General features: G+C 36.9%; 1 protein-coding gene across 8 annotated transcripts in view; it reads right to left on the reverse strand.

Moving 5' to 3' along the window:
• Positions 1 to 18,060, reverse strand: part of NKAIN2 (sodium/potassium transporting ATPase interacting 2) — a gene marked incomplete at its 3' end in the record, with an annotated part of 998,865 nt that overhangs the window by 937,933 nt on the left and 42,872 nt on the right. For 5 of the 8 annotated variants that reach the window (XM_082474963.1, XM_082474960.1, XM_082474958.1 and 2 more), the window contains one exon: positions 17,615 to 17,662. The exons of the other annotated variants lie outside the window; for them this stretch is intronic. In XM_082474963.1, coding sequence (XP_082331089.1) covers positions 17,615 to 17,662 — 48 coding nt within the window. The remainder of the gene's footprint in view (positions 1 to 17,614; positions 17,663 to 18,060) is intronic. 8 annotated transcript variants of the gene reach the window in all.

Consider the following 18,060-nt stretch of genomic DNA (forward strand, 5'->3'; position numbering starts at 1 on the left):
AGCATAACACCCACTGTTTTCCAGAATTTCCTGATACTGACCTCAGCTGCCTCCACAATCCTGCCTCTTCGATAGTGTGTAAAACTCATTTTCTGCTCATTGTTCATTATTTTCCGATACTGGCCCAATATGGTCTTATTTTGATCCACAAAGTTGGACTTGAAGTCCATTAGCTTAGATTCTCAAGTTCTTCTACCAAGTAGAGAGCTATCTGAATAGCTTTAAATGCAGTACTTCATGCTTTAATGAGATCTAGCCTGCATTCCTCTGTAACTCCATGTAATCCTCTCCTTTAAATGTACCCATGTATTTGGGCAAATTATGTTTCTGCTTAAATACCCTTGGCCTCCGTTTTCATATCTATAAAATAGGTTTAGAAAATTAAAAAGATAATGCTAGAAAGGACAGTTTAGTACATAATACGTGGAAACACATTTAAATTCCTTTCTTCCCATGAGTGGATACCTATCATTTATCAGTTTCCTATCTCCCTAATACACTCTCAAAAGGACAGAAGAAACAACACATTCGCACTATCTTTCAAGTCATCAGATAAACCTGATTATGCCTTTGTTTAGCAGGTTAGCCTTGTCAGGCCAATAATCTGTGTCATCCTCACTCATCAAATACAATTGTACTGACATATGGGGCAGCTGACTACATTTTGGAGAGGTTAAATGAAATTATGAAAGCAGAAGCTTTGATCTTCTGGCCTGCAGTGTGTCTGATAAATACAACTGATAGCTCTGTGCTTCGATATGTGTGGTCTTTTTTTCCTAAGACACATCGTTATCAAGCATGTTGAAACTTCAGAAGAGCTATACTAGATAACTGTGTGTTTTGTCCTGTGTTAAATAAATTTTTGAACATAAAAAACATGTCCTTTTTTTTCAGAGAATTCTATTGCAACCTTTAAAGAGCACACAATTCCAAAATTATTTAAAGTATCTAGACTACAAAAGATACAAAAAAATTCCTCAATTTTTAAGGCAAGCACAAATATAATACCAAAAACTGACACTAGTAAATATAATATATAATCAATTCTCTGATTTATAGAGTCAGAGAATAGAGAGGCAGAAATTTTTTTTTTTTAATCAGCAAATAGAATGCAGCAATGTACCAAAAGATACTTCTAGACACTTCTAAAGAAATTAGAACCCTTGCTCGCTGTTGGTGGGGATGTAAAATGGTGCAGCTGCTATGGAAAACAATATGAAGATTCCTCAAGAAATTAAAAATAGAACTACCATATGATCTAGAAGTTCCATTTCTGGGTATTTGTCCAAAAGAAGTGAAAAAAATATCTTCTCATGTAAAAATTTATTATAAGATACATCCGTGTCAATGTGACAATATGCTCTGATTTAATATAAATTTTTCTTTGGTTTTAGGCTTTCTGCAAACTTAAAAAAAGAACTTTTTGAAATTTCTATGGCTGATTGAGTAAATGTAACTACATTTACACATTAACGCTATTATGAATTATCTGAAGAACTGTAGAGGTGTTTTTTTTCTTTTAATTTCATAATTACAACTTTACAAGCTTATAGCTCCTCAGGAACCACTATAGACTACAAGTAAATAATGTACACATTGAAGAGCCCTTGGCTGCACTGTCCAACAATGATCACACATGGAAAAAGATAAATCTCTACATCGCAGACTTGTTTTATATTAATAGTGAGGTAGGTCCTCCTGACGTAGGGATTGTTATTTTATGGGCACTGATGAACTCCAGATGTTCCATAAACCCCTGATATTGTATACGAATATGTGACAGGCATTTTTCTGGACAGAGGTTCCACAGCTTTCCTAGATTGCTAAAGCGGTCCATCATGTTCCCCCAACAAAAAGTAAATAAATAACATATTAAGAGTATCAAACTTCAAAGAGGAGAAATAAAAACATTAGAAAGAGGATAAAGAATTAAATCTAGATCTAATTATTGTGGTCAGAAAGGGAAAATGAGGAACCTCAATCTCTCCCTCTTTTCTTTCTTTTTCTTTCGCTATAGGTGCCAGAAATCACAAAGTTATTTATATTGCCAATGTGACAAAACTTACTCAATTAGAGAAGGAGGGCACTGAAAGATACTAGCTATTCTCAAACGTAAGTGCACTCATCACCGGGGGGCTTCCACGGTAGACGTGTCCAGCCCCAACCGAAGGACCGCGGCCAGCGGAGCCAGGAATCTGCAGGCTTAACAAGCACAGGGGTGATACAGACAGAGGGAGTCAAGAGAACACCTGATGAGAAACACCACATTCCTTCCAATCCATTAACAATTTCTCCTTAAATGGTTTGTGCTATGTTGTAATCTGTAAACCAGGCACCCTGGGGCAAGATTCTGCTTATTAGCATTTTCTCCAAAAAGCAACCTAAGTTCTCAGAGATGCTATAATTTAGAGAAAATTTATGAAGAGAGAAATACTTAATACATGAATGCTACTTTCAATAATTTTCATGATATCAAACAATAATCACAAAGGCCATCATCTTACTAACTACCATTCATTAAAACAGGGATACGCGACAACCAGATAACCACAAATTTAGACTATACGTGCCGCGAAACTGAAGGTGAAGACAAAAATAAAATTTATTTTATATTCCAGACTGTACCTCAGTTTTAACATCCCTGTAATGTTGGGGTTATAGGATCAAGAAAGCTTTCAGAAAAATCATGAGACTTCTAGTTAATTCTCAAACATGTATTAGCCTTACATACCTGAAAAAAAGGGAGGGGTTTTATTTCAAGGTCTAAAATAAACAGGCCATATAAATTTGACAGCTCATTATGATAAGTGGAAAAAGAAGAAATCTAAAGAAATCAAGAATATAGGTAACATTTTAACCATTATTTCCAATTTGTTGCCTTTAAATGATAGGTCACTTGAAACTATAAAATCCTGAAACATATTGTGGAAGGGTAAAAATGCACTTAATTGTAAAACTTCAAAACAATATAACCCTGATAATTGTTAAAAATGCATTTACACCCTGCAGGGTACAACTAATAAGGCCAACCTGAAATTCCTCAAAATATAGCCATCATTTTAATCGATTCACCATAAGTCTAAGCAATGCAATTAATTCTCTGGCACTTATCCAAGTTTTCTAAGGTGAATCCATGTGAACTCAGACATCATCAGGCAATATTTATGCACCTGGTACACAAATAGCCTTGTCACTCAGGAACTGCCTCCTTAATGCAAAAACACCAGCATATCTATCTCATTTCCATCATCCTCAGAATTGGCACGTGCAGCACAGTAAGGGTGGCTGACACGGAATGGTAGTAACTCTGGCTGGTCTATAAGTCTGACAAGGACACGTGGCAAATATGGTGCTCTGAGAAGTGTGGAGACCGCCAAACACAAAGAAAGGATGCTAGAAAATATCATTTTTCACCCATCACTTCCAGATCAATTTGCAACAGTCAAAGCCCTCTCCAATGACATTCATATAAAAACATGAATTTAAATGTTTGCTATTTGAATCGGTTTCCAGAATCAGTAGGAAATATGATGTCACCTTGGCAGTATTTTTTATGTGCCACCCAGTTTCTAAATGTCAGACTTAAAACATCCGAGAATATTTTTCCCTGACTTTGCCTCAGCCATATGTATTGCGATAGAAGGGCAATAATATTTGTTCACAATATTTTAACTCATCAAAATTAGAGATGAGATTCTATTAGGAAAATTCATAAATGCAGTAAGTTGAAAACCTATGGCAATGAGTAATATGGATTTCAGACAACGCAAATTTTGCTTAAGATATTAAATGTGCTTATGTAAAGGGATATGTTTATACTATTTCTTTACATAATATTTTACTTTATCACTTCCCAAACTCAGCTCTATCTGACTGATTTGGATTTTAGACTGCAGTCACATTCTGGACAAAAGAGAGGTAGGAATGCTGCTCCAAAGACAGTAAAGAGAATGTGTCTGTTTCAGTGACAGGTCCAGGCCAGGATGAAAACAGGAATAGTCACTGGGGTCCTGTCCCAGTCAAGGAAATGCCCAGAAGACCAACCTACTTTAGATCTGTCTCAGTGTTCAGAATCTTTCTAGGAAAGGCTTGAAGATCTCATTAACTTAATGACCTTCTGATTCCATCCAAGAAAAGCTCAGGAAATCACACACCCTGTCCAGACTATGGAGCGCCCCCCTGGTGCTTGGCCCTTCAGTTGTTCACCATTAAGATCACAGGCCTTGCACAAATTACTTGCCCACTCTTGCATCTCACTTTTCTGATCTGTAAAATGTGTATAGTGATGACTACTTTGCAAGGCTGCTTTGAAGATAAAATGTGATAATATATGTAAAGCATCTGGCACACTGCCTGGCATATAAAAAGTACTTAAATGTAGCAATTACTGTTAACTAATAATTATCATTGTTAATATTTTGATATCCATAATAAGTCTGATCCATGGAAAATCTCCATTTCCAGCAAACAGTCAACACTGCTGTCGTGACATTTTTCCTCTGTAGAGAAGATAAAGCCAGACAACTTGGCATGCGGCATGTGTTCTAAAATTGTATAAGATACCAAAGGCAATGGAAAAGCAGATGAGAACATTTTAAAAATTAAAATGCCTTTTGATTGCTCTGCGTTATGTCCTGTGTTGCAGAGAGGCACTGTCAAAATCAGTAGCTTTATAAATGATGGATTTTGTACAGCATAAAAAAGCATGGCGAAGTATATTTCAAATTTTGTTTTGAAAGCATTGATCCCCATACATCTTTGAAATTAAATTTCCCTCATGGTTCACCTTTAAACCCCTTATCCTGCTCTAAGAGAAAAATAAGAAAAGGAAAATTCTCCTTTACAATGCCATCCAAAGGTAAACTGCAGATAAACATTAGGAATCACATAAATGCATTATTATACAAGTCTGATTTTCTCTGCTGAATATTCTCCTTTTTGTCATTATTCCAAGTACTTGAGGGTCACTCATATTTATTTTTTTCCTTCTGTTTTCATAAATACAATGAAAAGGCTAGTGTTTCTAACATAGTGCTTTGTTTCTGTTTATCTGATAATGCAATAACCAAGATTTCATTATAGCATAATATATGTCTGTGGAATGAATGAATGGAATGTCAGGTCTAATTCTCTGCTTTCCTTTTTATTAATATTACATTTTCTATAGGTTTTCTCTTTTTTAGTGACCACTGCACTTGAGAAATATTGAGCAATTCTTACTCAGAATTTTTTTTTCTACTATGTCCTTTGCATGCAGGCTGAAGATAGCATTGAGGTTTTCTACTGTAGATTTGTGAATTATGTATAAAAAGGGCATTGTGTTTTAGTAAACTTTGGCATATACCCACATGATGAGTAAGCCTAAGGTGAAATTAGATTTTTCTTCACGGGGGTAATGATTACATTCTCACTGTCACAGTAGAAATCTTTTTTTTTCCCCCCTCAATGTAAGACTAATCAGTTGTAGGAAACTGATCAAAAAAATGTGCCATCCACATTAAAATACGTAATTTTATTTATTATACTGTGTGGTGCATAGTATACGAAAATGTGGGCTACGAATGGTGTTTATTTTGGATATATCAATGACGATATTCAACATGATGATGATGATACTGATCTATAGAAAGTCTGGTGTTATCATTCTAAGTCTCCAAAAGTTGTGGCAACTTTTTTTTGTATTTAATTAATGCTGTTAACAGCACACATTTGACTTGTTCCTTTCTTGCCTCCAAAAATTTATTTGGAGCGCCACATCTACTCTACATACCCAAAATTCCTTAAAGGGGTTTCCTTGACAGTGTGTATGGATAGTAAAGTCGTGGAAGAGACTAGAAATGTTTGTCTTTGTCATGGACTCTTGGAAAGAGGAGCTCCTACTAAAATACAATGGGTGTGGTTCACGCAAGGAGGAGTTAGAACAACTAAGCAGTGAAAAGGCTATTTCTCACAATGAGCATGGGTACAATATCCTTTGATTACTCACTGTCTCAATTCAAAATCCTGGTCCCTGTTGCTGACATTAACTTGTAGGACCACCACTGGCCCTTAGCTCAGAAAAAAAAAAAATTGGCAACTTGCAAGTGCTGGTATCAGCAGTTGTCTTCTGATCCTTCCCAGTTACGTAGGGAAATGTGATTTAGTCCTTTTTACCTTCAGACATCTCAAGTCGGCTCCTTAAATAACAGCTAATCTGGATTCCTGCCATCCTTGCTGTCTGACTGAGCCCAGGAGGGTGTTCTGTAATGAGTACCATGAGAGAGTTCTGATCACATCCAATAGCATTCCCAGTGCATATATTCTGCAACTTGATATACAGGCACAGCAGTGATATAAAGAAGCACTTGAAGAAAGAGAAAAAAGAAAAAAATAAACCCTGACTCCTTCATTCAATCACTGGATAAATATTGTTAAAGGCACTCTTTTGAATAGTTTGGATAAGGTGTTGCAGGGGTTAGTGATAGAAAAGAAATGACATAACATATTTGCTTTCAAGTAACTTCTAAGAAGTTAATCCAAGAAATAATTTAACACAGAAGTTAAAAGAATATGGCACCCCTGTCCATATCCCCTTGGATCCCTTTACCAGCTTTCTGCACACGAGCTCCAATGCACTCTCATCCCCAACATCAGCATCTGTAGCTTCTTGTTGGAAGGCTGCCCCCAGGGCTGCCAGAACTACTTTGACTACACCCATGGAGAGTGCTAACCACCAGAGAGTTTGTGCTACCTTCCTAGCCTCAGCCCTTAGCCAATGAGTAAAGGGATGGAAACATAAACACTCCACTCTCCTTGCCTCCTAGTTGGGACAACTCCATGGTGTGTCTCACACTGTCTCAAGAGCTCTCCTGCAAAACTGAGTCATGTTATCCCTACCCCGTGGGATTTTCCTAGAAGTCTCACCCTTGTTTGTCTTCCTTCCATTCCACGTCTACTTCCCCACCCTGCAACTGGTTTTTCTCCAGAAATACTTCCTAATACATCACTTTCACATGAAACCCATTTCAGGGACAAGGAGGCAGGCAGCTATTAACGGACTATTTCTATTATTACTAAGGGTGATTGAAAATGATACAGAGACGAATGATAGTTTTCCTAAAAGTTAAGCAAAATGATAGGACTCATTGAACAAGTACAGCAAAGTAAAGGGAAATCAAGTTGTCAAACTCTCAGAAGCCTTTGAGTGTCAAGAAAATGAGCTTGTAACTTATTTGATAGAAGATGAGAAATTATTGGAAGGTTTTAAGTAAGACAGGCCATGTCATATGACTTTAAAAGTTTAACTTGAATTATTCAGTAGAAATATCACTAAGTCCTAGAGCTTTTCTGTTCATTATGAATGTAATATAAGTGGGACCTCTTCAAAATTAGCAGAGATGCTGTGCTTTACACTCCTTTCTCTCCAAACATGGAGGCTGGTATAAAGTATATTGAAGAGCATGGTTGACTCCCCAGAACTATATCTATTCTGAAGTGGGGGTACACTCTGAAAGTAAACACACATCCCTAGTCTCAGTCAAATTATCCCCAGTCCTTAAATAGGATACATGCACACTTTAAAGTCATACAGAACTTAGCATTAGTCTGTAGATTCCTTGTCTCTTCTTTCTTAGTATCCCACTGTTGTGCATGGCTATCTGACAATCCAAGCTATATCCTCCAGTACTGGAGCATCTGTCTAAAGTTTCTAAAGCATCTTTCATCTTTTAGCCACAGATAATAGTAAGATAGTTCCAGGCATTGATGAATATAGTTTCATAACCACAGTGTCATACACTTTGAGGCAGTATTTCCACCTTAGTCTAACAGTACCCACGGTTATAATGGCTTTTTAATGAATACTTGCTATTTATTTCTTGGCTACAGATGGAGTTCATTGCTCTAGGCACTAGAATGTTGCTTCCTGACCATTTATAAAGGTCCTTATGTTTGAAGGACTTGACACTGAAACCAGCAATTCTCACCCAGACTGCAGCATGGAATCATGTGGGAGCTTTTAAAAAAAAAAAAAAAAAGACTCCTAGGCTCCATCCCATCCCAATCACCTCGGCAATGGTATTTTTTTTAAAGCTCTTCAGGTGGTTCTTAATGTGTCCAGTGTAGAGAACCACCAGTTTAGACTGAGAGGTCTGATTTTTAGATATATAAATTTTAATATTAAAATTGAGAATTTTGGGTGACAGTTGGTCCAACAGATAAATACAATAATACATATGTAAAATTCCTGTCAGTTTATAAATTATCCTCACAAATATCATCTCTGTGAGACAAAAATAAAATTATTTTAATCATTCTAAAGAAGAGGAAACAAATACTAAGAAACTTTATGTGATATACTCAAGGTCTTATAATAATAAGTAGTAGAACCAGGACACAACTTCTACTTCCAGGCACACAGTTGCATCTACAAAGGAACATGCCACTTGGTTTGATGCATCAAAACATAACATCCTGGCAGGGAGGGAAGAATGAATAGGCAGAGAACAGAGTATTTTTAGAACAGTGAAATTACTCTGTATAATACTATAATGATGGATATAGGTCATTATGTCCTAAGCCATAGAATACATAACAGCAAGAATGAACCCTAATGGAATCTATGGACTTCAGGTGATTATGATGTATCAATGTAGGTTCATCAATTGTAACAAATATACCACAGTGGTGGGAGATGTTGACAATAGGAGAAGCTATGTATGAATGGGGCAGAGTGTATATGGGAAATCTCTGTACCTTCCTCTCAATTTTGCTGTGAACCTAAAATTGCTCTAAAAATTAAGTCTTTTAAATATATTAATAATAATAACACCCTTCAGATCCCTTTGTTGAATAGTGCAACTACTTGTGTATATTAATTTTTTGTTTTGCTTGGCTGAAATATTTTAATATGAGCTACGGAGAAGAAAATCATTACTATTGTAAGATTCAATCCCTTTCTACCATCTTTCAGCAAATTGGCATGAATATATTGAGAATTCTCCCAAGTCAGCTTAGGATAAAATGCCTTCAAAGACTATAGAATATGCTTCCTCTTATACATGTTTATTAAGCAAATACTTTTACTATGGTAGATACACATGCATTGATAATGGCGACCCAGGCTGATTTAGAAAGAGATGCAAGCACATTTGGGAGTTACTAGCCTTTCAGTCATGGTCTAGAACTCTGAGGTAAAAAATTTGTGCCTAGGCAACAATTTCTTTCGGTTCTTAACTGTCCTACACAGTGCTAGACTGAATGACCCATAAGGGCACATTCATCCTTGGATCCCCATCTCCAAGGATACAAGGCAAAGAGTGCCTGGCACAGAGAGGGCACTCACTAGATATTTGAGAAAGAAAGAATAATCAAGAGATAGGTGTGTGTGTGTGTGTGTGTTAATGGGATGGGAAAACCTCTAGGAAAGAGATTTCCAACAGTATTTTCCATTAGCAACCTCCCCAGGAAGCCTGCGTTTGAAGAATATTGTAATGACAAGGAGTCCATGTGCAAATACTGCTTGCTCCTTTTTTCTGAAGAATTTACTGCTCTCATAACCTGTATGAACCTAATTTTCCTTGATGCAATGTTGATATAAAAAACGTTTTGGGGGACTTCCCTGGTGGCACAGTGGTTAAGAATCTGCCTGCCAATGCAGGAGACACGGGTTCGAGCCCTGGGCCGGGAAGATCCCACATGCCGCGGAGCAACTAAGCCCGTGCACCACAACTACTGAGCCTGCGCTCTAGAGCCCGTGAGCCACAGCTACTGAAGCCCGCGTGCCTACAGCCCGTGCTCCACAACAAGAGAAGCCACCGCAATGAGAAGCCCGTGCACCACACGAAGAGTAGCCCCCGCTCACCGCAACTACAAAAAGGCCTGCGCACAGCAACACAGACCCAACGTAGCCAAAATTAAATTAATTAATTAATTTTTAAAAATGTTTTTTATTCCTATTAGCATCCAATCACTTATGTCATCACAACAGAGATAATATCGCCTCTAAAAGGCAAAACACAGATCACAAAGGATTAGAAGTCTATGCAACAGATGTCTACAAGTTAGACTAGACAATTTCAAGAAAAGCCCATGGGCTAGAGTATTTAAATAAAAACAGCACATAGCTACATACATCTCTCCCTTACTTGGCCCTATGTTCTCATCAGAGGAGAAGTAAGTATTGGGCTCATTTTTTAAGCAACGATGCAAACACACTACCCTAGTTGGGTTGGCAGGAGGAGGGCGATATCTTTAGCCTATGAGAAACTAAGTTAGCAAGGAAAACCATTCATTCTAGCCAGTTTCACAGACTTTTCCATCACGTCTAGGTTTACATACACCTAGAAATGACAGGGTTGAAAAAGCGTAATTCCAATTCAGCATAACATGTTGAGTTCTGCTCCAAGTGCAGCACATTAATAGGGCACAACAAAAGATAGTCCGCTTCTAGTTACAAAAATAAGATGCATATAAAACACTCAAGTAAAAATGTAAGCTTCCAAAACCATAGTTATAAAACTAGAGTGTCCAGAATTCAAAGAAGAGAGAGATTAGCATGAGTCAGAGAGACCTGGCAAAGCTTTCATGGAAGATGAATGAAGAGTATTTGAAGAGGCTGAAGAGAAAAGAAAAAAAAAAAAAAAAAAGGTTTAAATATAAGCTGAATAATAGAAACCAAAATTTTACATAACTTTGTCAAACTCATCTTTTTATTTAGAACCTTTTATCATCACTGATATGGTCTCTTCTCTATAACTAACGGAAGTATGAGGTATATAATAAAAATCAAGAAAATGAGAAATACAAAATATGCAATTCACTTGAGATAAATAATACAGTATTTGGCATAAGTGTAAAAAGAAAATACATCACATAAAGCAAAAAAACTGTTAAATCTACTTCTCATGTCACTTTTATATTATTCTTTTTGATGACTGCATGTCTACTTATGAAATGTTTGAAAGTTATTACATTTTATTTCTGTCAAAAGACTTTTAAGCTATTTGAATCACATGCCTTTTTTTAAAACTATCACAGATGATTGAATTCTTTATATTATTGAATTGTTTCATGTCATAGAAGATACACATTTGATAGTATTTGTATTTACACCCAATTCAGAAATGTAGCAAGCTATCAGCAAAGAAAAAAAAAAGTACATATATTGATTATACTCCAAGAATACAAACCTATAATCAGAATATTCCACTTCAACATCTATTTGTCTCAAAAGCCTAAAATGACCCCTCAAAAAATCAAAAGGTATCTATTGAATTGAGATTTAAAGATGTCTTCCAATTAACATCTTAACACAGATTTCTTCTTGGGTAATGTTTAATTCTTTCGTTCGATATTCCCTCTGCCACTCAAACTAAGTAATCTAGTTCAGTTTCACTTGTTGAGATTTAGCCACAGGCCTGCCTACAATAGCAAATATCTCCTCAAATGTTTCTAAATTGGAAATAATTCTTGATGAAGAGTATAACTCTAACATTGTATAAATATGGAAGCCATATGATGATATAAAAGGGACTCAAAATGGTACCTTAGAAATTATCCAATCTGTTAGACTTGCACAGCAAGGTTGGGAACAGATCACCTCTTAGCTTCCTTCCAGTATGAAAATTCTATGCTGCTAGTGTGATATGAATAAATATGTAAGCTTGGCCATCAACTCTAGATTGGTTACTTTCTCCAGATAATGCCATTCATGATCAAGCACATACATGTCCACGTGGTATGATTAAGCCCTGCCCCCTCTCTCCTATACATCCCCTTTGTGCTAATCTAAGCCTGCAGAGCCTGAAAGTTATTTCACCTGTTCAGAAACACACACACACACACACACACACACACACACACACACATATATATATATATACACGTTAGCTACATGGTTAAGGGGAGGCGTGTAATAGAGATTTGGTAGAGACCAGCATCTAAAGGGGATTTTGGCAGGAGATGCAGACAATGGAGAGAAACAAACCTATAAAAATGGGGATGCAAAATCCAAATTCCAATACCTAGAAGATATTAGTGAAAATCAGGTAGAACTAACTCCTCCCTCATAACCTGTGCTATAGCCAGACATTTAGTTATTCAATATGCCCTGTATATCCGGTTCCTTCTGCCCAAATCCCTCTCCTCCCAGCTCTTTAGCTAACACGTCTTCAAGACTAAAATAACTATCAGTTTGTCCAAGAAACTTTGTCCAAGTCTCCAAGGCAAGTGTGGCTATCCTACTATTTTGTTATATCAACCTGTAACCCCCTTCCCATTTTAACATTTAGCATACTATATTGAAATTGCCTATTTATTTAGGTCTATTCCATAGCAGATAGTAACCAGAAAAACAAAATATCTAGTTGGCTCACAGTTCAGGCAGATAAGATATTAGTGTTACATCAGAGGAGATATACTGAGGATAAAAACCTGAATTTCTTATTCACAGTTGTGGTTCTTACCCCAAGCACAGTGACTGGACAACAAAATAACAATAAAGTATTTGATACCTGAATAAAGAAGTAAAACAAACAAACAAAAAAATCACTTGTGCCCCAAGAAGCCAGAAAACCAAGGCATGGATTATGGCACTGGGTACACAAGACCAGGACCTAGTTAGTAGGTCTGGGATACAGGACTAGACCAGACAAGAGGAAGGAGGCTCATTGCTAGAGCCCCAGTAGAAATTTAGAGGAAAAACTCCAGACACACAGACTTCAGAACTCACTAAACTAATGACATAAGGGCCCTCAGATGTCCCTAGTTTCTGAACAAGGATGATACTCCAGCATGGAGCACAGCTAATACTCTAAGTGGAGGTTAAATTTAGAGGACAACTGTGAAGAGAATTAAATCAGTCATCATTGCCAAAGACATCCAGATTCAGAAGTGGTTAAGTTCCCAGGAAGTTCAAAAGAATATATTAACCTAATTGTTTATACACTGTTATACACTGTTATGGAATGAAAGTTTGTGTCTCCCCAAAATTCATATGTTGAATCCCGAACTTTCAGTATGGTTGTATTTGGAGATAGTGAACCTGTGCTCCACTGGGTTAAAAAACCCTAAAACTGTGCCCCAGAGGGTTAACAGAAACTGGTGACTAACAGAAATTCTTGAGCTTGTCACACAGAACAACTTGTTAAAAACTCCTCCACTTGTAACTTGCCTTCACTGACCAAGTTCACCTTATTTTCTTGACTCCTTAACAACCCCTATAGATAATGTCTCTGACAAAAGAGTCACTATAGTAATGGGAGGCTTATGTTGTTTTCCAGGAATTTGGAGTTGATCCCTGTCCAGTTCAAGCCAGCTAAGACTGTTTGGGACCACCAACCCTAAAACGGGGCCTGTGTCTGATAAATGACCTTTTAGATGCCAGAGGGCCAAAAACCTTACCCTCGCAGATCATGCAAAAGAGCCTCCGTTTTTGAACATGCATCCCATGAAGAAGCATTTAACTCAGATATGCCTGCACAGAACACCAATGACTTCACCTTTTCCCTACTTCCATTCACTTTTCCCCACACCTAAGCCCACCCTGCTTCTTTATCCCATAAATATCTCAAGCCCCTCACAATCAGGGAAGCAGATCTGATATTAGTTCTCCCCTCTCCTCACTTGCCAACCTCATGAATAAACCCTTTCTCTGCTGTAAACCTCAGTGTCTCAGCATTTGGCTTGCTGTGTGTCAGGCAAACAAATCTGGTTCGGTAACAGTAGGGCCCCTGAGGAGGTGATACAAGTTAAATGAGATCATAGGGGTGGGGCCCTAGTCTGAAAGGGTTAGTGCCCTTATAGGAAGAGAAAGATACACCAGAGCTCTCTCTCCACCACTGAGGACACAGTGTGACGAGGTATTTGCAAATCAGGAAGAGAACACTCACCAGGAACCAGGTCAGTTGGCACACTGATCCTGGACTTTCCAGCCTCTAGAATGGTGAGAAATAAATTCTGTTGTTTAAGCCACACCTTCTGGGTTTTGTTATGGCAGCCCACACAGACTAATACATATACCAAAATTAATTTTTTTGTATAACATCTCAAAATAAGTCGAATAAAGTTTGTCTTGTCAGCATTATTTTACCACTTTGGAGGTAGGGAAACAGAGCAAAACTGGATAGCTACAGATGCAGATGTTAGTAGACAAATACTCCTAAAATCACAGCAGGCTAATTGACACTCCCACCTCATCTACTACGGAATTTGCCCACTATCTGCTAGGAATATCCAACAGTTTCTCGGCCAACAAAACTGAGCTCTCAATGATGCTTTCTGAACCCATTCTGCATCTGTCATGCTGTAAAAGTCATGCTATAGCTGCTTCCAAAAATGCATGACTGACAAGGTTACGCAATATCTGACCTAAGAAAACTCAAGCCAAGTTCTTAAGGATGATAGAGGATCCCCCGGATATTCCTACTGTTAGCTCTGCTGTTTTTCCTTTTGCTGATGAAAATGATCGAAAAGTTCTAAAAGTCCTCAGCAGCCTGGGTGTTGAGGGTTATTTAGGACTGTCTCAGCAGTTGCTGAAGTGAAGTGGGTCCTCTGGCTCTTGGCTGCATTACTGTCTTCAGGAGACGTGAGCCTTCCCAGAATGTCACATCCGGGAATCCTCCTCAGACTGCATACAGCCTTACTGTTGATGATGGATGGATGCCATAAAAGAAAGTTATTGAGGTGTGAATTACCATCATAACTGAATTCTTCCTTGCAGTGATAAGGGCAGAGGCTTGCTTGGTTTCCAAAGGAGCTATAATATATAGCACTGTAAAATAGGTCACTCCCTTCAGCCTTATTTACCCATATTTAATTATTATGCCTTAAAAAAGCATACACTACACTCTGACATCTCACTTTCACAACATTCACTATACAGTAGAGTTTGGTATTAAGCCAGTTTATTTTGGACTCCATCCAAGACAGTTTAATTAAGAATATCTAAAGTACCTTGTTATGAGATGATCTTACCTGCAAATGGGTCCCACTGAGAGTGCTGTGTTAAAGTTCCCAAAGATATGGTAGGAAGGAAGGAAGGAAGGAAGGGAGGAAGGAAAGGAGGGAGGGAGGGAGGGAAGGAGGGAGGGAAGAAGGAAAGAAATTTAAGCTTTTTCTTCTTCTTCTATTTGTATACATATACTGCTCTGTTCACTGCTATCAGACTAGGCAATTTTCTTAGTGCAAGTGTGAAAGAGCAGTTCTGCTAAGGTCCAAAGGTAACCAAGTTTGGGGATGTGTACTGGACTTGCCATTGCACTTAAAACACACAAAAGGAAGAAGTTCTACGGGTCTGCAACCTCAGCCAATTGTAAATGGAAAGAATAGTAATAATTCTAACGGTCTAAAAGAAATAATTCATTTCCCTTTTGCATAAAGCTATAAAATCCTATCTAGAATATACTTTGAATATTTTTCTAACAGCCCTACTGGAAACACTGAAGAGTGGTACATAAATTATTCAAATACCAAATAAAATTAATGAAGGTGTTCCTTTCTACTACATGCAAATCCCAGAATGATGAAATGAAGTCTTATTGCACAAATTTTCCCCTTTTGTTCCCCAAAACTAGAATACGTTTTGGTTATTCAATAAAAGTCTATATAATGCATTTGTTTTTCTGAGTACTATAAAAGGCTAAAACTGTGTATTTCAAAACAGGAAAAGTACCTTAAATACACTTTAGATGTTTGACATCCAGGACTCCTTTGTCTATTTTGAGAATGATAATAATTATATAAGCAATTAGTTGGCATGATAAAAATGTAACCAGGCTTTATATATTATAAAACTGTAACCAAACATCAAACAATTAGAAGTTTTCCCTCAATCTAACATCCCTTTTGGTATAAATATGTGAGTTTTTTTGCTTACATTTTTGCAAGCTTAAAAATCCATCTCTAAGTGAAAGAGAAAACTGCATGTTTCATTTTTTCCCTATGTGTGTATAATTTTTTGGCACAAGAGATGTAATTTATATGTAAATTTTATGAATACAACTTTCATAGTTTAAAAAAGTAAATATTTTTAGAACATCATATAATCATATAAAGAATACAGCATTTGCCTAAGTACTCTTTGGATAATAGTAGTAATTAAACATATACAAACATACGTGCTTAGATGTGCACATACACACGAAACATTTGACAATTACAGTCCTGCCATATTTAATGAATTCTATGGGTTATAATGAAACTACTGAAGAAAAAAGTTTTAGAGGTCATTATTATTTTATCCAAAATTCTGTCAAATATCTATTTAATTGAAAACAAGGAAAACAAAAACAAAAAAATGTAACAGACCAATTTATTTTTAGTCATGTCCAACCACAAGGGAAGTTTTGGAATGGTTGATTTATCTTTAAGGGGTTTATGTTTAGCATTTTTTTCTTGAGGTCTGAATCATTTTTCCAAGTAAATTTGCTTATAACTTTAAGAGGCTCCTGATTTTGAAAAGTGGCATTTCGAGCATAGTAACATCTTTCATAATCATTTCTATATTCTCTCTGTTAATAAGCACTCAATAAATATCTTGTGAATAAAAAAGGGGGCTAGAAATACTTTAAACTAGTCAGTTATTAAAACTAGAATTATTAGCTAACAGCAGTGCTGAGAAAAAAGAAAGCAAGGTTGAGAGTTGGGGGGAGCAGTTAACAGCCAAAATGAAAATAAATCTGGAAAGTTAGCAAAAAAAGACTGGCCTATTAAAGGGAACTATGAACTCTAAGAACTGTAAAAAAAAAAAAAAAAGAAACAAAACAAACAGATGTATGCTCATTTTGTATTGTTTAGGTGTAACCCTACAGAAAAAATAGGATTGATTTGCACACTCTCTCTAGACACATTTAAGCATCTGAAGATTGTCTGCTATCAACATTTTCATAAATGAAGAAGTTCTCTAAATCAAGTCAAATTAAAAATAGAACTTTTATACATAAGGGGTTTATAAAGCATTTTAAGCAACTCCATTATATTTTTTCTTAAATTACTAGAAAATTTTAGATTATAAATTTTAAAAATGGGAAAAATTACTTGGAAGTGGCCTCTTTATTTTTGTTTCTTTTTTTGAATATTCAGGTTCGGAAGTATCATTATGACCTTTCAAGACACTTTTTCCTCCTGCAGGTTTAAGATGTGAGGGCATGCTCTGCTCTGCCAGCCTACTACTGAGCTGACCAAGTAGGACAAGAAGAGTCCCGTCCCCCTAAGCAGGACAGGATGATTGCTGCCCTCAGTTTCCGTGCTGCTCTGCTCCCTGGACGTGAAGCTCAGCAAGACTGTCTACACGGCAGACAGACGGAGCTGAAAGCCAAGTATGAGGGGCAATTCTGCAGGTTAAGTTGTGAGACAGAGGCTTCCTCCACATCCAAGAAAGTTCACTGCTAGCAGCAACTCTAAACAAGCAAAGGAAGAAAGAACGAATTCTCTCGTCCAACCTTGGGAGGTAAACTGCCTTTTCCTGGCACACAAAGTGAAATTTCACACCCTTTGTAAGACACTTGATTTCAAATGTGCATTTGAAAGGCAATTACCCCTTAAAAAAAGATTCCCAGATCCCCAACCCCCTTGAGCAGAACTGTAACAAAAAACACTGCTTTAACGTCATGATCCCTCCATGTGCCGGTTCGCTTACCGTGTCTCTGTTGACAGACTGTTTTGCCTGAGGCACATTAGTTTTACTCTGTTTGGGAAATGAAATAAATATATTAGTTATTTCTTATCAAATGGCATTTTATAGTGTATGCTTTTTTTCGAAAATAAAATAAAAAACCTTCCTAAGAGCAGAAATTTGACATAACTCAAATAAAAAATGACTTCCTTCATTCAGACAGCAGCAGGATGTATAAGATTATAACTTTTATATCAAAGATGGCTTCCTGCTTTCTTGTTCAGCAATGGAAGGAAAAGGATACTGTTCAATTATATAAATCATCCCTCAGAATTTATGAGGTAATAAAAGCTAAAAAATACAGATTCATAAAGAAGAGATTTTATGAAGTAGCATTCAAAATCATTTCAGTTAATTTCTCATATATATTAGAAACAAAAAGGCTGACTTCAGGACTTTAGCTTCTCCTT

Source organism: Balaenoptera physalus, assembly GCF_965194825.1.
Source record: "Balaenoptera physalus genome assembly, chromosome: 9".
NCBI lineage: Eukaryota > Metazoa > Chordata > Mammalia > Artiodactyla > Balaenopteridae > Balaenoptera > Balaenoptera physalus.